The sequence below is a fragment of the Cylas formicarius genome, unplaced genomic scaffold (genome assembly GCF_029955315.1).
Source record: "Cylas formicarius isolate icCylForm1 unplaced genomic scaffold, icCylForm1.1 PGA_scaffold_8__14_contigs__length_24414737, whole genome shotgun sequence".
NCBI lineage: Eukaryota > Metazoa > Arthropoda > Insecta > Coleoptera > Brentidae > Cylas > Cylas formicarius.
This window is the reverse complement of record NW_026844361.1, coordinates 9,406,591-9,426,290: the sequence shown is the minus strand read 5'-3', so window position 1 is coordinate 9,426,290 and position 19,700 is coordinate 9,406,591. Positions and strand designations below refer to the sequence as shown.

At 36.6% G+C, this 19,700-nt stretch overlaps 1 protein-coding gene across 2 annotated transcripts; it reads left to right on the top strand.

Moving 5' to 3' along the window:
* The first annotated feature begins 1,463 nt into the window (after window positions 1–1,463).
* On the top strand, window positions 1,464–19,276 carry LOC132705823 (polyamine-transporting ATPase 13A3). Of its 2 annotated transcripts, XM_060676724.1 has the most exons (13): window positions 2,503–3,255; window positions 3,490–3,940; window positions 4,654–4,877; window positions 5,122–5,447; window positions 5,951–6,155; window positions 7,772–8,183; window positions 10,643–10,770; window positions 10,996–11,196; window positions 11,250–11,435; window positions 12,000–12,519; window positions 12,572–12,943; window positions 13,006–13,083; window positions 16,625–19,276. In XM_060676724.1, exons 2-13 carry the CDS (start codon window positions 3,850–3,852, stop codon window positions 18,106–18,108), a joined length of 4,227 nt encoding a protein of 1,408 aa, XP_060532707.1. In that variant the 5' UTR covers window positions 2,503–3,255; window positions 3,490–3,849; the 3' UTR covers window positions 18,109–19,276. The 2 variants fall into 2 exon arrangements, with proteins under 2 accessions (XP_060532708.1, XP_060532707.1); XM_060676725.1 differs by lacking the exons at window positions 2,503–3,255; window positions 3,490–3,940 and adding an exon at window positions 1,464–1,567.
* The last annotated feature ends 424 nt before the right edge of the window (window positions 19,277–19,700 follow it).

The window sequence follows — 19,700 nt, the reverse complement described above, 5'->3', positions numbered from 1 at the left end:
TGTAGCAATATATTTGCAACAACTGCACCCATTTTGTGGATACGGCTCTCTTTAATATTAATTGTCAGCAGTTAGGTCTTATTAGTTGAAAACGATGCGCGATTTGAAGGTCTCTGTAGCTCTATGAATTATAACCGCATATTGCTGCTAAATATGGCTATATTGATAGTACAGAAACTTTTGAAGTCACCGTGACAAAAATGCTGAGAAGGATCATTCAATATGCGTATGCGTGCTCATTTCGAGTTAAAGTCTAAAAACGTGTTTCTAAAAATAAAATGGCGCAAAGTGTGGGTTTGTGTGAAACCGTCATAAAAATATCATAGCCGCCTGAGGCGCACCAATTTTTACAATCCTCACAACCACTATATAATCTAATAGCTTTATGGTTATAACTATGACTAATAAACCATTGCAAAGAGTGTGTCGGATAATATTCTGAAGGTAGGGCAACTCAGAAATTCCCAATCTGAACAAATGAAGTTACGACTTATGCGTGTGTTTCGTGGACGCCGGAGAACCGCCCATTTTTTAAATAAAACACCAATTTTATTTATTATTGTTTTGTTTTATACCGTGTGTGTTTGGTTTGCTATTGAAAATAAAATGAAAATTGTAAACGAAGATAGAGCGAAATGCATTCAACAAAGATATCAAGGTGACAATTCCTCCGGTGGTGGCCGTTTTGTTTTCTATTTTCTTTGCTGCCTTACTTTGCAGCGAAACGGAAACGAAGGTGCTATAAAAGCAAAAATTTTCAAATTTAAAACCTTTCTTTTTTCCATTTTGTTAATTGCCATTCTTGTGCTTTTGCCTAGAGCATAAAAGTATATCAAAAACTTAACATAAATAGAGATAGTTATATGCAATAAAATAAACTCTTATAAGAATATAAAAGAATTTCGCATGTAGTGAGGTAATGGTTGATATATAAATATTTTTTCCTGTCAGGAATTAATATCACATTCGTAATGACTACTTTATACACAGTTTCACATCTTTCATTTTAATTGTGTTATTTCGTCTACTTACAAGTACTAGGTAAAGGCTAGATGTTACTTCTGTCATACAGGGTGGATCAACCAAGATAGGACAAAGACACAACACTTTCATTATACTGGTGGATGTCAAAAACTTGCAGCCAAATAATAATTATTATATAAAAACAGGATAATTCGAAATGAAGTCTTCCAAAACGAGACAGATAAAACTAAATGAGTGAGTTAATTATTTTATATTGGTTATAGCTTTATTTATTAATATGGAAGTTTTAGTTGTATAAACAAGCTGCTAAAAAATAGCAAAATTGATTAAATACTATGATAATAATATAATAATAAACTCGGTAATTTTAAAGATTAATCTACCCAGATATAGGTAGGCATGTTGTCGTGTTAACTTTCTATAAGTAGGTAGGTAAATGTAAATACATAAGCGGATGCACTTTGCGTGGATAATACTTACCTAGTAATTTAAATACCTTTGCGAATTTGTCGCGCATTATTTTAATTATATTTAAAGTTTTGCGTGGTTGTTTAGACTAGACATCTTTTTGTCCTGCTTTTTGGTAAGTTTTCTTCCTTTGATGTATCTGCTGGAAAGGCAGACATTCTAATTATTGCTTGAGTAAGTATCATATGCGACAAACTGGCGATGTAGGTAATGAACAATTTTCGATAAAAGTGGGTTATGCACCTGACCCCTGTTTTTAATATTTTTATTTCTCGAGCCTATTATATAGTTGTCATGTTTAATTTAATTTTGGTTAATTCACATTTACATTTGTAGTAATTATGATGATGATGGGTCTCTCTTCTTTGATACGAGTTATTACAGCACTTGACGGTTTAAGTCAATGATACAGAGTTCAACTTAGTTTGCTAACTTTTTAATTAACTCTATTTGCTAATGTGCACGTAAGCCAACATAAGTATAATAATTATAGTGAACTTTAATATTCTGTACCATTTAATAAGAATAGACAGACGAGTTTTTGTAGTCCGAGTTCTATCAAACATGTGTGAGGATATTCTTGCGGCGCCATCTCTTGAGAAGTCAAGATGCTACAGTCAGCTGACGGCCCAATTCGCGAATGGAAATTTTTATATAAATTGTTTTACGAATGACTAGATGATATTTTATTGATGATATTAGAATAATAATTACTAGCTACACCCTTTCTTAGCTTTATAAAGCAAAGTGTCGCGGTTAATTCCCGATTCCAATAAAGAATTCGTACCAAAGTTTAGCCTTGAATTATTGATTTTTACCGTTGCCAAATTTCAGGCAATGACGTTGAATCGAATAATGAGATTTCGAACAGATTATATTTTTTGAGTTTACTATCAAATTTTTTCAAATATTTATGAAAGCAGTGAAACTAATAATTATAAATGAAACGCATCTCGGCATTTTAAAAACTAATTTTGGGCAATTCGTAAAATAGTGATGTGCGATAAAACGATCATAAACTTGGCAACGTTGTCATAATTTTGGATTAAAAAAATTGCGTTGCCATTTATCAGCGATTGTGTTCGTGTCGCGTGCTTGGATGGTTCGTAGTTCTGACGGTGTGCAGATTTTTTTTGTGCATATTTTAGGCGTCTCCGAGTGCTTTTCTTGACGAAAATTTATCCAGTGTTATTTGATGAGTTACCCTCAACAAAAAAAGCAAGTGTTTAGCGATTCTTGATTGTGGTGAATCTTGGTGCGGTGTTTCGAAATAGTTTTCGTCCGATTTGAAGAAAATGAAAATGAAAGCCTTTAAACTTTTGATATTAAATTTTATTATTAGAAGCTCCAAGACTGTATCAATGTATCAAGAATCAATTTAAAAAACTGAATAAAGGAGGTTAGGAAACGCTGATTAAATTTCCCAGAACTTGTGACGCAACTGGATCTCTAATTTAGGCGACGGAGTAATAGAAAAAAGTGACTAATCCGGCGACGAGTGCTTAAATCTTTTAACTGGTTCAACCTTTGTTGAATTTTTTGATTAAATGTTTTTATATACGCCTATTATGCCTTCTAGTGATTTTAACAAGTATATTAAAGTAGTGTGTCGCAAGTATTTGGATAAGATTTGCGAAATTTCCGCGAATAAGATGCACCAGATCGAGTGTTCATTCTTCTCTACTGAGGCGGCTTACAGAGCGAAGAACGATCCTGGGGATTGACAGCGGCTTACCCGAATGTCTTACCATGGTTTTCTGACGTTCACTTGATGCTTTTTGTATGCTTAATGTTTTTATTATGGTAAGTATAGAAGTCAGCATCTCTTTTTTTTTTATTTTTGAATCGACCATAATTCAGTCGCATTTGAAGTTCATTTAAAATAATATCAAGCATACTTTCAGAGAGCCCAAATCAAATTCTGCTGTTACTATTTATATTACTATTTTAACTGAACTTAATGATTCATGGTCATTTTGATGATAATGGTGTATATATGGGCACAGACTTTCGAATTAGTGATTGTTTTTGTTTTAGATTCTGATAGGATGGTGAAATAACATAATATTTATCAAAATATTCCAATAATGTATGTGTGGAAAGGAGCATTGCAGTTAGCAGTGGAAAATGTGGCTTATAATTAAAAGAAAGAAGTACAGATAGCAGAGACACTGTGCTGTGAGAATAAGGGGAAAAGTTGGGACAAAGGGGCTCCAATAAAAGTTATTATTATTTTTCTGTGTTATTACTATTAATTTGAATTTGTTAAACCATTGATCATTGCTAGACGTTGTATTTGATTAGTATAGATAATAATTTTTGCGGTGGTTTGTTTTACTTAATTGAGTTCTGGATTTTGAGTGCGCGAATCTGCATTTATATAGACATTTTCATATAATGGGTAGTCGCGGCATTTTCGCTAGGATTTTCAGTAAAAGCAGATCAGATATTGAGAAGATACAGGAGCAAAATGAAGGCCTTCTGAGAGGTTTGTGTAATTTAAAACATTTCTTAATAGTATATAGAAAATTGTTAAGAAAATTTTTTCAGAGAATTTTTTTGCTTGATAAGATAGCGTTAATTCCATTACACGTTAATTGTTGACCAGCATTGCTTATTATATTTATTTTCCCATTAACCGCATTTAGTTAGACTTTTGCAAGAGTGGTTTTGATAATACCTACTTTGAAAATTAATTTCTGTGATAAGAATAATGACATGCCTTATCTAGTGTAACTGTTTTGAATAATGTGTAGGATATAACTCGATACGAAATGCTTGTGTGCATGAAAGTTTGAGAAACAAATTGCCTTTTGTTTTATTTTAAAATTTATAACTTTAGCCCTATCACTAATTTATTAGATAAGTTTGCTTAGTTTTAATTGCTTGTTCCCAAGAAGTACCCTTTGAAAGGATTATTTAAATGCACTTGATTCATGTATTGATAAGCACCTTGGTATTATAAATCCGTTTTTTTCTTATTCCGTTTGAAAATGTTCTCGGATCATATCTTATCTTAACTAATTCATTATATATTGTATGATTCCGAGATTTAGTTCGCATATCCTTTACCTTGCTTTTATCTGTCAGACTTACAGATTAATGTTTAAAAATTACACTGTACGTTTTTCCAATTAAAACTTGAGTCAGAGATCACAGTAGAGCTTGCGGCATTTCACACATGGTGTTATATTTTTTCAGTTAATAACTCGAACAAGTACAAAATGTACTTAAACAAGGGTCAAGATGATCAGATGGAGATTTACTACTATCGTTCCAGCAGGATTAAAACCGCGTTCACCTATTTTGGGTTTATTCTCACTTGCGGCATATTGAGACTGATATTCCACTGGATCCCACACTTATTTTTATACTCCACCAGTGTGAGTTGTAAGGTTTATGAAGCGGAGAAGATTTTGATTGTGGTAAGTTTCAATTATATCAGAAAAAGAAAAGAAATAGCGTTAGGAAATGTAATAATTCTATTTTTTTATATTATACTTACATGTTTATTATATATTTTTATAATTGAAATAACAGTTTAGTCCAAGTTACTAGCAATGAGATTTGGAGATTTTTTTTTTAACCCGACGCGTTATTATCTATGTTAAACCTATTTTATAATCAGTGCTCCGAGACTCAAAAATATTTCACCTCACTTTAATCCAGGAATTATTTAATGGAAAGCACAAAATCTACCACGTCAAACCGCTGAAGGTCCTAACTCCAGAGAGCGTTGCCAAATTGAAACACGATGACGACATGCTGAACAGAAATAATGTTCAGAGTGCGTCCGTCCCATCGCTGTCAGTTCATTTCGAAAACGGGGAATTCCGCGTGGTCGACAAGTTGTTGATGTTTTCCTGCAAGAAAGTCACCTACATTTGGGAAGAAAACAAGCACGAATTTATTAAATTGCTCGGTCTGGATAAGGGCGTGTCTTGCGACGTTTTCCACAAGTACAGGCCTCTCAGTTCCAGTGAAAATTTCATGAGGTTATTTAAATTCTATCTTAGGCATAAGCAGCGTGGATGAAAATTTTGGCGGTCAATTAATTAATTGATTATTTCATTTATTTTATTTTAAAATGTTTCAATCTGCGATCATCATGCTGTAATTTTTGAAACGTCAACATTTTTGCCACTCCTTAAAATAGTTCAATTTCAATAACACTCTATATTTAGGGGATGAATAAGGGCGAATCTAAAGCGTGCTATATTATGTCCTGTTGACTTACAAATTTATTAATAGCGGAATAATAATTTCTAACCTTATTTACATTCACTTTACTCCTTAAACATGAACTTATCTCACTTTAAAAAATTAACAACTGACAATATAAATATTTTTTTGCTGTTTATGACTAAATGGTGATCATAGGGATGATGTAATGGGGCTTTTGAAGGAACACAAAATTTTTTATCTAGGATTTGTCCAGATTTACCAATCAAAATACTGTATTTCAATGATCGCATTAAATTCTAATTTTTTTATTTAGGAAACTGGTGTACGGCTCGAACAAAATTCTAGTCAAAGAATCGTCCATCATAACACTATTGTTTCTGGAAGTTCTCAATCCGTTCTACGTGTTTCAGTTGTTGAGTTTCATACTTTGGTTCGCCGATCAGTATTATTATTACGCAGCGGCCATTATGGCCATGTCTGTGTTTGGAATCGCCATGACTGTCAGGCAAACGAGAAAAGTACGTACCCTACGTAGTTTGGAACATTTTTTGTCGCTTTTAAATCACTTCCTTGGTCTAACTATAATCGACTATTGAAAAAGTTTAAAGATGTATTTTATTTTTTTAAATATTAAGTTTCTGTTAGTACAGTTTGCTTCATTCTTAGAAGAATTTTGTCATTGACATTAAAGCAACATATATTTTGGGCTTGGCTTCTCCACAAATGTTTTTAAAACACTTTGGTTTTGAAATATCCCTTGTCAACATCAATGTTGAGGTAAATTTTAGGTATGGTGGTATTTACGACCTCCATATTATTAGTATTTAACACGTTCGCTGCCGGGAAAAATTTGATGAACACCCCTAAAACTGAAAAACTTTCAGAAAGACTCTTTAATATATATTAGTATAATAGTTTCAGATGTCAGCTTGACAGATTTCACTGACATTTTGACATGACACAAGGGTTGCGTCATTGACCTGGCGCAAAAGTTTTGCCCCTTCATATACTTCAAATACATATTCTTAATATATTTGGCTATCGCCTTTGGCTTGTCTTTTCTTTCGCCTCTTCGATTCTTTTGTTATTCCAAAGTACCGTCAAACTCAGTAGAAATAAACAAAACTTCAAACAAAGCACTTCCCCCCTCTTGACCTTTGAGTCTTTTCTTAGTGTATCAGTTAGGAGAAACTCTTTGGCAAAGGAAAAACTATTATAGAAATTATCACACTATGTCCTATGCCTAAATACTTTAGCATCAATGCTAAAATATTCATAGCATGACCTTTGCCATACATATCTTCTGCACCAGTGTAAATTCTTACTTTTAAAACTAAACCGGAGGGTTCGCAAAAGACATACAACTTTATACCAAACTTATGCTTCTTATTTTTAATTTATATACGAAAAAGTATTTGACCTCGTCATAAAACTATTGACTTATCAAGGGACAGATTTTTCCGGGATAATAAATTTCATCCATTTTACTATTTATATAATCCTGAATGAATCTTGTTTTATGCAATCGATCTCGAACCCAAGTTCTCCTCTCTTTGGATTTTTTGAAAAGTGCAAGCAACGCAATACGAGCAGAAATCGGGTTCTACTCATATGTTGCAAAAAAAGCCCAAGTTGTAAAGTTCGTCTGTCTTCCAATAATCCTGGGTTATCTTTATTTGAATGTGACCCATATGAAGCCATAAAGGCCAAAAACATTTTGATTTCGGAATGTGTAAGTGGTTTTCAAGTCGTAATTCGAGAGGAGGAGGCGGCTAGCCAATGTCAGCAGTTCATCATCCGTTAAAGGTCTCTTTCTGTCCCACTCAATAGGTCTTTTTTTTTTGCAAGCCATTGCAAAAACACGTGCTCAAACGCGCCAAAACTGTCCAAAAAAGCACCAGCGCTGACTACCTACAATTTTTAGTGCACTCGGCACAACTGTTGCGTCATCGGTTTGTGGTGGTGGAAGGCCATGACGTAGCATATGCGTCATAGGCAGCGAACGTGTTAACAAACGTAATATACAACTGTATGAGAGCATGCTGTACTTTAATTGGTAAAATATGGTAATCTCTAGACTCAACCAACAACACATTCAAGGAAGCCCAATGCCACTTTTATAATTCTCTTGCAGAACCAAAGAAACCTAAAATCGACGGTCCATTCTAGCGATATTTGCACGGTTCTACGGAAATCCCAAAAAATTTCAGACTACGAGTCAAACGATCCGGGATTAAGCATGGAATCGGTGTCGACTGAATTGTTGGTGCCGGGCGATATAATGGAGATCCCCTCTCACGGCTGCATAATGCACTGCGACGCGATCCTACTTACAGGCAATTGCATCCTGAACGAATCCATGTTGACAGGCGAGAGCGTTCCTGTCACTAAAACCGCACTGCCAAACATACAGGGACTGACGTACGATCCCAAAGAGCACGCGAGACACACTTTGTTTTGCGGCACTCAAGTGATTCAGACTCGATACTTTGGCGATGAGAAAGTGCTCGCCGTAGTTATAAGGACCGGGTTTTCCACAGCCAAAGGTAACAATTTAATCTATTTTGTTTATTTACTTATTTCCCCCTTCAGCGAAATCGCTGGTTGTGGACAACACTTCCAATTTACAGATTAATCTGCAATCAACATTAATAATAATACACAAATTCAAATAATATATGTAAATCACAATTCACATTTACAGTCATAACACTCTTTCAACAATTTATAAACGAAAAAGAGAAGAAACAAAAAAGAAAAAAGTGGTAAATATGACAAATTTCAGACGTTATCCGAGCTCCTAAAATAATTTCTTCCATCTAAAAATGTTTTACTTAAGTCGATGTTTAAGTAATTACTGAAAATATTTCGCCATTATGCATGGTGTTATTGCACTGACATTATATAATTTAATGAATGAAAAAATACTCGTTGTAACGGTTGCTGCTTGGTATTCTTGAAGAATTGCTCGAAAAAATTCGTATAAAAATCGCTCGGCTGGATGTACTAATGACAGCGATGAGCCAAACTAGATACCAGGTTGCCAAATATTGCAGCCATGCTTTTAATAAAATCAAATATGAAAAAACTTATTATTTTGTCTAATAACGTCACAAAGGGTTCTATATTTAACACTAAAATTGCTAGTCATGAATTCAAGCCCTAAAAAATAATTGGTGTCATTATTAGGTTCTAGGCTTTTAGCAAAATTAGTAACCAGTGAAGAATTCATTGTAATTATACAATCACAGTTTTATTCCGCAGTATCGCTACAATTTATTCTAGATTGGTCAGCATTCCTTACATTACAATGTAAGAAAGCTTCGATCGAAAGAGTTGCGCAATTCACAAACTCTTTTATTGTTATGTCTCCACGAACAAAGTCTCTCACAAACATTTATTTGCAAGTCTCTGTTTTAACTTCATTTGATGATGTTTTGAAGATTTAAATTAAGCAAATCTAAATGTTTCAAGAGCTATGTAAGTAGGTCAAGCGTGACTCAATGTTCGCATTCTATTTGTTTACTCTTTACTTGATACTTTTGATGATATTGAATGAACTGTCACTGTTTATTTGTTAATATTTATGGTGCAATGTGTTCTAAGTGTAGAGTCAAATTAATTAATTAAAATAAAATGATACATTAGAAAATTACAACCCGAATCATAATATGAAATATTTGCCCCAAACATGTACCGATCATTTGGCAACGTTGTGTTATTTGACAGGCATCGCGTTTGTCAGTGTGATAGTAATAAGACTAGTTGTCAACATGGTCGTTCCGTTAGACCGGAAAAGTTAATTAATAATCTTTTTATGCTATTTGGAGGGAGCGAAATATAGATTCGGCGTAAGGCTGGGGGCAAGATTTACTGATTAGATTGTATTTTATTTTTTTGAGTCATTATCACTATAGACAATGTTCCTGTCCACTTTTTTTTTTAATTTGGACATCGAAACTAGAACCCATGGCGATATAGAAAATTTCAATTTTTTTTGTAAAACATTAAAGCCCGAGAAAACGGGGCGTGGCATCACGTTTAACGTCATTCCCTTCATAGATTCAGCAGCAACGTTCATGCGGCATGCGGAACGCGTTTAATTTTAAAGTGACAAGTTAATGGGTTGCGCATGACAGTAATAGTTAAAAGTGCCTAATAGGTATTTTATGATTTCAAACTGCCCCACAGTTTCGAGAAATGTACCAGGAAAACTATTTATAAGCGTACCTTCCGATACGTAAGCAAGAAGAGTTTGGCAGAATGCGATGCGTGAGATTTTTTTTTTATATATTTCATTTCATATTTTATTGCCTTAAACTACATCTGCTCAGGTTGCGGTTGCGTTTGCTTCTACCTTGATTTTTTATTAGATTAATTTGAATAATAATCATGTGAAACTATGTACCTACAGTGAGTACCTTCGATTTGTTATATTACCTTCATTTATTTAGTCTCTGTTAGGGATCCTTCTAATATAACATGTTATTTACCTCTGCAACATGATTCCTCGCATTTCCGCACTTATAATATATTTTGTTTGAAATAGTTACCATAAAAATGTCAACTAAATTTGAAGAATCTGCCTTTCTAAAGCCTGTTTCAAGGGAATACATTACCAAAACACTTAAACAACCATGTTACTATAAAAACCAAATACGTATAACGAACGGTGTTTGTGCGAACGCGCGCGCCGAGGCTACCAATGCAGGGAATGACGTCACGAACCTGTGGATTCTTTCCAGCGCCCTACGATGTTTAAAGTTTGATGATAAAATGTTATTGAACCAAGTGAAAAAAAGCTGCAAAAGCGAATGTTGCAAACAAATCCATGGCTGTGTTATCAGCAAACCTATAAAATGACCACAGGTCTCAGATTATTGAATGGAAAGAGGAAAGTCACTCCCCAATCATTTAGTCGCATGCCACTATTTATTTCATTTACAGTTACATACTGAGATAGTAATATCCAACAAAAATGTATATTTTGCGCTTGTGATTTTAGGAAGCCTGGTTCGTAGTATTTTGTATCCTCCACCGGTGGATTTCCGTTTCGAAAAAGATTCCTATAGGTTTGTCGCACTTTTGGCAGTGGTCGCCGGCGTGGGCTTTATTTATACCGTTATCGAAAAGGTTAGTTTAGCCACCCATTGTAAATAGTATCAAAACCGATCAATTTTGTTTACTGGGTAAAACGTTCACCTTGATTGTTCATATGTATCAAATAAACTTCATTTTCCTGCCTTCCGTATTTGGTCATTTGAACTACTCGCGCAATCTATGGCAATAACCAATCCCTATGTAAATTCGCAAAATTTTTCGGTCCACATCTAATTGCTCTGAGACATAATTTTTTAGGTTATAAAAGGCGTACATGCTAGAGACTTAATTCTTCAAGCCCTTGACTTAATAACCATAGTGGTACCGCCCGCTTTGCCAGCAGCCATGACGGTGGGTAGATTTTACGCACAAATCCGTCTGAAGAAAAATCAAATTTACTGCATTTCACCGAGAAGTATCAACGTCTCCGGTAGTATCAATTGTGTTTGCTTTGATAAGGTACTTAATTTGTATATTTTAAAGTCCGACAAACCGAAATTTGAGACTTTTAGACGGGAACTTTGACCGAAGACGGTTTGGATTTGTTGTGTGTGGTCCCGGTTAGAGATAAAATCTTCAGGCAGGCGGTCAGTGTGGTGGACAGTATGCCCTATGATACGTTTGTTTTTGGTTTGGTTTGTTGTCATTCACTGACCATTATAAACAAACAAATTGTTGGGGATCCTCTCGATTTAAAGGTAAATTTCGATCAAACAGGCAAAATATTGTATTAGTTGATTTTTTGCAAAATTGCTAAAACCGTCAAAAAAGTAGTTTTTAGCGGAGCACAGTGGAGACGTTAAAAAATTCCGTATAACTTGAAGTCGAGGGGTCTTTAACAAAAACAGAAATTTTATTTTAGCTGAAAAATCACCTATTAAAATATTTTGCATCAAATTTAGATTTAGCTTTCAAAATTCTATCAACAAAATTATGCATTTATCTTTCTCTTGCAAACTCATAAAGACAAATCGCTTCCTATTGAAAACAGTCTATAAAATAAAAATAAATTAATAATCACAGCAGCAAATCCTATAATCAATACGAAATTCACTTTAATGTCCTTGGTAAGTCAAATGCGACAATTCATGATATTAATTTATAGTTTATAAGTAGTCAATCCTTTTTTTATTATACAATAAAAGCTAATATAAAAAAAATAACAAAAATTCTACTACTGCAACTGCAGTTCGACATCTCTTATGACCAACAACAATAATAATTGTGATCATACTGTGATAACCTTATACTTTGAATACCAGATGTTTGAATCCACAAAATGGGTAATGGAAGAGTACGAGGTGGCAGACAGTAACAAATTCGACATGCTTTTCCCAACGGTGCTAAAACCTCCAAAGAATCGATCGCCCGAAAACCACCATTTAGAGGATGATCTCCAAATAGGAATCCTCAGGGAATTTCCGTTTTCCAGCAGCTCGCAACGCATGGGCGTGATCATTAGGAGGCTGAACGGTTCCCATTTCGAATATTACTGCAAAGGTTCGCCGGAGATGATTTTAAATTTCGTAAAAAAAGACACGGTACCGGTCGATTTTCACGACGTCCTCGAAATGTATACTCAGGAGGGGTACCGGGTGATCGCGTTGGCGCACAAGGAATTGAGGTTAAGTTACGCCAAAGTGCAGAAAGTGCAACGGGAAGTAATCGAGAAAGATTTGAACTTGTTAGGTTTGATTGTGCTCGAGAATAGGTTGAAACAGGATACGACCCCGTGCATAAGGGCACTAAACGAGGCACAAATACGGGTAATCATGGTGACAGGTAAATAGCATTTAAGTCGATCGTAATGAAATCACATAAGTTTAATTGGTAGGCGATAACATCCTGACCGCGCTCTCCGTGGCGAAGGACTGTGATATTGTCACCCCCGGCCAAACTATCATCAGTGTCAATACGGACACTCTGCATCCGCCAAATGTGTATTACACCGTAACTAATACCAAGGACCGGTCAAAAGCTGCTAAAGATTTATCCATTATGTCGAACTCGGCAAGCGTGGTCAGTCTGGACACTGTGGAGAGTCAACTTCAGTCGAATTCGGTCAGTATGAGGCCCGGTGAGAGTGGCGACTCGGGGGCTAGACCTACAACTTTGTGTAACGACTACCGTTTCGCGATGACGGGGAAGACTTGGGGCACCATCAAGGAGTACTATCCTGAACTACTGCCTAGGATTTGCACGAGAGGTACAATATGGAGGTTTTGTTTTGAGAAAATTACATTCCTATCTTCATGTTGGCTATTGCAGGGACCGTTTTTGCGCGAATGTCGCCCGAACAGAAGCAGCAACTCGTTCAGGAACTTCAGAGTCTTGGGTATTACGTCGGTGAGTATGAAATTCGAAATTATTGGTTAAGTATAGGTATGGGTTTAGGATATAAAACTTCACCTTTAGAAACCGTTCGAAATTTTTTAAACCCTTTAAAATCTCTTAAATTGAGTTTTCCGTTTACACATAAAAAGTTATATTTTTGTCGCTTCCTACAGGGTCGGCTCCTCTAATAAATTTGTTTTGATTAATTAAACTTATTTCTAGTCACACTTTTTGGTTTATGTTCGTTGCTATTTCATGAAAGAGATACTGATCAGGAGGCAGCATCCTGTCAAAACTGCTATTTCTGAAAGCGTCGAGGGTCTCTAAATTAGGACGTTGACGTTAATTTGCTTGTCTATAACGGTCTGTTATTCGGAGACTGTGGTAAGGATATTTTTATTATAGAGGAAGGTACTGTGAATCATCTTTCATCTGGAATACTGGAAAAAACTCTTCACTGTACCGCCAATATGCTTAATATATGTAAAAAAAAATGGTATTGTTTGAAATACAAAACAGTATACATAATCACGCCATACAAGATTAAGGCAACCTAAGATTAAAATACCTAACTTAATGATTGCCATCAATCACATTCAAAAAAATTTAACCAACTTAGAATCTGGTGAATGGAATTTTAGAGTGCTCTTCATATCTATGAGGTTTGTTCCACGGTAATCCAGGCCGTGACTCTTTAAAAGTTCAGGTCCTACAAACATGAGCTCTCAAAATATATTAATTTTTCATTTTAAGTATTCTATTCACTTCATTTTGTCTGCTCTCTCCAGGAATAGTATCCATGAGTGCCTCAATAGGGGCCCGGGTTTTCCAACATTTTGAGACATCATTACAAGACTAGAATTATTTCGTTTGCGTGACTGTGTCGATGGGAACTTTTTGCGCCGCTTATTTTTTTATTTAAAGCGTACTCACTCGATAAGAAATAACGTTTTCCCTTGGTAATCGATAAAGTTCAACGCTATATACAGCGCAATAAGGCTCTCGTGACAACATTTTAAAACGGAAGAATAAAGTGTAAGTAGTAAAAGTTAGGGGTTGATCATACAAAATATCGCGCAAAAAAATGTTTCTCATAAGATTATGATTGTGATTCATTCCAAGTGCTTTCCTTGATCTTAAAACTATGAATCATTCAGCATTCAGCAGTTGTATTATGTAGTATTTATCATTCCTGAGAATACGCCCAATGTATGCCGATTTCTTTTTGGTAATTATGCTCTCTTGCTTGGTTCATGTGTATAATACGGATTTGATACGTTTCATTCATTCATTTCATTATAAATCGAAATATCCACATTCTAAGGGCTTTAATTTACCTCATTGTGGTCACTTTCAAAATCCAGGATTTTATTCCATATAATACTTTATGGAATAATAATAATACTATACTAAATACATAATAAATACTATACGATATCGGATATTTAGTCTTAAATATTTGCTCGCTTTATTTTGAGAAAACACTAAAGACGCTTGAATTTAGCTGCTTGTATCACTTCATTATTTACCGTTGGCCGATTTCGCTTCTTGGAAATAATAATTACTTTAATCTTACGAACAATAAAGTTCGTAGACCCGTATGGTCGGAGTATCTTATCTTGCTTAAGATCTTCCCATTTATGTTAATACCTTGCTCGCAGTCACTTAAAGCTTGGGAGAAGATCTCTTCAGAATGTATGTTAAAGTAAAGCGGGGACAGAATGCAACCTTGTCTTTTAATTGCTACCAGCTTGTGTTTCTCTATATCATTCTTACAGTAGCGATTTGATTCCAACATAGATGTTCAATAATTTTTAAATCATTCAAGTCTAGGCCCTTTTCGTTTCAAGAGAACAATTAATTGAGAACATTGAACTGACTTTTGCAAAATATATGAAGTATAAATATATGTTGGACTCGGCATGTCTTTCTAGGCTGCTTTAAAGCATCTCTGGTACCCATGCCTTTTCTAAAACCAAATTGTTCCGAGCTAAATTATTTTTAGAAATACTTGAACCGAATGAGATATGAGGCTGATGAGACTGACCATTGCATCCTTTTGGATTGATAAAACGTTAACCAATCTTTTGGAATATCAGTTCTATGTTTGTAGCTTTATTACAGGGTGCGGCAAAATGATAGGTACTATTTGGGATGTTAATAAAAACCAAACCACATAACGCAAACATTTTTTAAATTATTTTTGAAATGTACATTATTTTTTAAAAATGATGTCTTTTAAATGACGACCATTATTGTCGATGCACTCTTGTAGGTTCTCGCGGAAGCGCATCGTTACCCGATGGATCATTTCTTGGGGAATTGAGGCAATTTCTTGTCTTATGGCTGCCTTTAATTCATCCAAAGTCCGCTTTGTGAAAAGTCTCGCTTTCAGGTAACCTCAAAGAAAAAAGTCGCAAGGCGACAAATTAGGCGAACGTAGCGGCCAGCCAAGATCACCCCGAAAAGACACCACTTTGTTTAGGAACATTTCTTGAAGAAGATTTAGTGAACGACGCATTGTGTGCGATGTAGCGCCATCCTGCTGGAACCAAAGATGTTCTCTTTGATCGTTGTTCAACTCGCTCACTTTTGGACTCAGGAAATTGTTAAGCATATCAAAATATCGATCTCCGTTGACTGTTACCGTTATTGCATCTTCTTCGAAAAAGTAAGGAACACACGCGCCGAACTCCGAGATTGCACACCAGACGGTGACTTTTGGACTGTGAAGAGGTCGCTCATGAAGTTCCTGTGGACTATTTGCTGACCAATAATGGAGATTTTGCTTACTTACGGTACTCGAGAGGTGAAAGTGAGCTTCATCGCTAGACATGAATACAGCGCCTCTGGGAATGTTTTGAAGAATATCCCGGCATAAATTTGTACAGGTTTCAAAATCTCTTGCGCTTAATTCCTGCACTACCATCATTTTGTACGGATGCATTTGGAGTGAGTTGTGTAAAATTCTCCGAACACTTCTATCGGGAATTCCCAAAGCAGCTGCATGCTTACGAGCTGAACGCCTTGGAGACTGTTGTACGGAAACTCTTACTGCATTCACATTTTCCGGTGTTCTTACTGTCCTTGGTCGGCCAATAGATTTTCGGTTAAGCATAGAACCTGTTTCTCTGAAGTGTAAAACCCACCGACGAATCGTTCTTCCATCCGGAACCGCGCCATGCCGACCAACATCAAACTGATTACGAAAGGCGCGCTGCGTCGCTATTACAGATTCCCCATTTCTAATAAACTCCTCGACAAAGAAAATTGCATAATTTTTTCTGCCTAACGCGAGTGCGTACGCAGTGTTTCCGGTTTTACAAACCGAACGACCACTATTTGAAATCCTGCTTACCTTTTTGCCGCACCCTGTATTTGCCTAGGTATACCATCAGCGTCTGGAGCTCTACCTTAGTTGTTATAAGCGCGTGTTCGACTTGGGGTTTTAAAATGTAATAGGAGATCTTGCATCTCAGAACTGTCTTTCTCTATACTTTTAGTTATTTTTGATAGGATTTTGTACTTAAGTTAAGTTTGACGTTATTTTCAGCGATGTGCGGGGATGGCGCCAATGACTGCGGCGCCCTGAAAGCGGCCCACACCGGCATATCCCTGTCGGAGGCTGAAAGCAGCGTCGCGTCGCCGTTCACGTCCAAAAACCCGAACATCACGTGCGTTTTGAACGTGATTCGCGAAGGACGCGCGGCTCTCGTCACCAGTTTCGGCATTTTCAAATATATGGCCAGCTATTCGTTGTGCCAGTTCGTATCGGTCCTAGTCCTGTACTCGATCGACAGTAACTTGACCGACATGGAGTTCCTGTACATCGACCTCGCGATTATTTCGATATTCGCGTTCTTTTTCGGCAAAACCGAAGCGTACTCGGGCAAACTGGACAAGAAAACGCCGCTTAGCAGCCTGATCAGCTTGTCGCCGGTGCTCTCGCTGCTCGTTCACATGGTGCTCGTGGTGTTCTTCCAAGTGGCCGCGTTCGAACACCTCAAACTGCAAGACTGGTACGTCCCATTCAACAATACCGATCCCGACGACGTCGCGTGCGTCGAGAACTACACCATATTCACAGTATCGAGTTTCCAATACATCATTTTAGCCATAGTGTTCTCGAAAGGCTACCCGTATCGCAAATCGATTTTCTCGAACTACGGCTTCATCGTATCGTCGATCGTCATGACGGCCATATCGATTTATCTCGCGGTCGCCCCGTCGCCGTTTATCCGAGACCAGTTCGAGTTGGAACTGCCCGAGAGCTTCAACTTTCGCTTGTACTTATTGGCTTACGCGGCGATCAATTTCGTACTTAGCGTCGCGGTAGAGTACTTCTTGATCGACGAGCTGATATTTAAGAAACTGCGGTTCAGGTACCACGACGTCGACAAGTCGAAAAAGAGGTACTTGGCGATCGAGCGCGACCTGAACAAAGACCGGAAATGGCCGGTACTCACGTCAGATTTCAAGAGCGCGGCGAGTCCGTCGAACCCGACGCCCGAATGCCGCACTGAAATCATCGTCGAAAAGGAGAACAAATTCGACCGTAACCACGTGCTGAACAAACTCTACGACAATAATAATCCGAACGGGTCGGCGTTCGCGACACCGACGCACAATTTCGAGACGCCGACGCGCGCGCGACATCTCGGTAACCAAGAGACGGGATATTTCTCGCAGGAGGATTTGCTTTTCTCCAGTTTGCCGTCGGAAAATCGATTTTCGAGTCCCTCGAAGAGTGACACGTTTAAATCGTTGAGCGACAACCAGAGCAGTTACGACATGGCCAGCTCGCAACTGAACATACCGGACATACCGTTCGATGACGCGTCGGTCACTGTGGGCGGTGCTAGTTCGCCCACGAAATCCGTAAACATATCATTGAAAGATCGGAGTATTATGTCGTCGGAACGGTCGGATAATGTTTTTCCGCATTTCGATGCGTACGGGATGAGCAAGAGTCCGCCCGAAGGCGGTAACGGGCAGCATTTGAGGTTAGAATTGAATAATTTCGATATCAATAGGTGAGGTACGATTATTGGTACGTTAATTTTGATCCCGCTAGATGTCTCGAACGGTTTATGCGTTCGTTTGAATCTTTAATTCAGACGAGCACGTTTCCATGCGTCATCCGAAACAAATTCCATATAGCTATTAGATAATATTGTGTAAGGAGGGTATACGATACTTTCACACTAACCTGCACTTTGCGTCATTTTCTTAAACAGCGATCTCGACACACTTGTTCTCCCCTAAATTCTTAACGGGATCCGGATATATTTTGAGAAAACACTGCCTTGAAAATGCCAAATCCACCCATATAGGTTTGGCTAAGTCTTATCGATTGAGCGACATTTGAAATGATGGCGCATGCGCATGCAGAATGATCCTTTTAAAAATTTATATCTAGTAGCTATATGACAAAATCCCTTACATCATCAACCAGAAAATTGACCCGGTTGCCATGTTTTGACGGAAATCTGAAAATATCTTCTTTTTATAATAATTCAAGCAATCATTGATAAGTAAACACTGTAGTTCATGTGTTTTGATTACTTGACATATCCAATTTTGTATCTCTCTGTATAAATGCACACAGTTATAAAAATAGACAATTTCGAGACCTGACCGGAATAGTAAGCGATTAAATTGGTTGGAGATTTGGTAACCTAAATATAGATTCAAGCGAACGGATTAGCAGTTTAGCATTTACCTCTTTCTGAAAAGTATTTTGTATGCGTTTTCCTATTAGCTAGGTTAGTAGCGGAAAATTGTAGGTGCTAAAAATGTCGGTATATGTTGTTGATCTACATGTTGCCAGGACTACTATACATAGCTAAATTGTGATTGAATATTAGGTTAGAGTCAAAGAGTTTAGCTTGGATTATTTGAATTATGTCGGTTCGTTATAGGTTACTTGAGCACCTAAATGCATTTGGTTTTAATAAAAAAAAATGTTTGCATTTTTCGGGAACGATTTTATCGAAGCGATTTGCATCATTTTTCGGCGAACTCTACAGTTTTCTGTATCTTATTATTGTTTTAATTAATATCGCGAGTATTACTTAATGCCTAAGACCAAATCTTAACTTTTTTTGGGTATTTATTTTTTACACTGATTCGCAGGGCTTTTTGCTTGTTGAATCATTGTTATTTGTTGCTTCGAGACTAATAAATTATTTACATTATTCATATCGCCCTTTATTTTTCCCATCCGCGAAGTGTCTCTCCCAATGACAGGATAATAAAAAAAGACTCGCAAGTAATTATACAAGCAGATACACACGATTCTCTAAGGCTGTTGATTTCCAAATTTTAGATAATAATGACGATCTATTTTCTTTTCGGATTTAAGTAGTTTGGTGATAAAAAAGAATATATTTTTATACTAATATTTTCGCGCCGTCCGTCATTTATACAAATTCTAGGGGTTTGTAAATTCTCGACTGCAATGGGTTCAACACAGAAGGATAATTGTGAAAAGATAAACAAGAAAAAAATTGTGAAGTATAGTTTTACAAAACTGGTGTTTGACATTTGGTTACCTTCACATATAGCTATTATATAGAAAGAGTAAATATGGTAAAATTGTTATACCTCAGTGGAATTCATTTTTGCCC

Bases quoted from the DNA above. Each gene is read 5' to 3' on its own strand.
- LOC132705823 (XM_060676724.1), top strand. From the start codon at position 3,850: ATGGGTAGTCGCGGCATTTTCGCTAGGATTTTCAGTAAAAGCAGATCA. The intron at 8,184-10,642 runs GTAACAATTTAA...TTGTGATTTTAG, and splicing joins CGGGTTTTCCACAGCCAAAG to GAAGCCTGGTTCGTAGTATT. The intron at 11,197-11,249 runs GTACTTAATTTG...TGAGACTTTTAG, and splicing joins ATTGTGTTTGCTTTGATAAG to ACGGGAACTTTGACCGAAGA.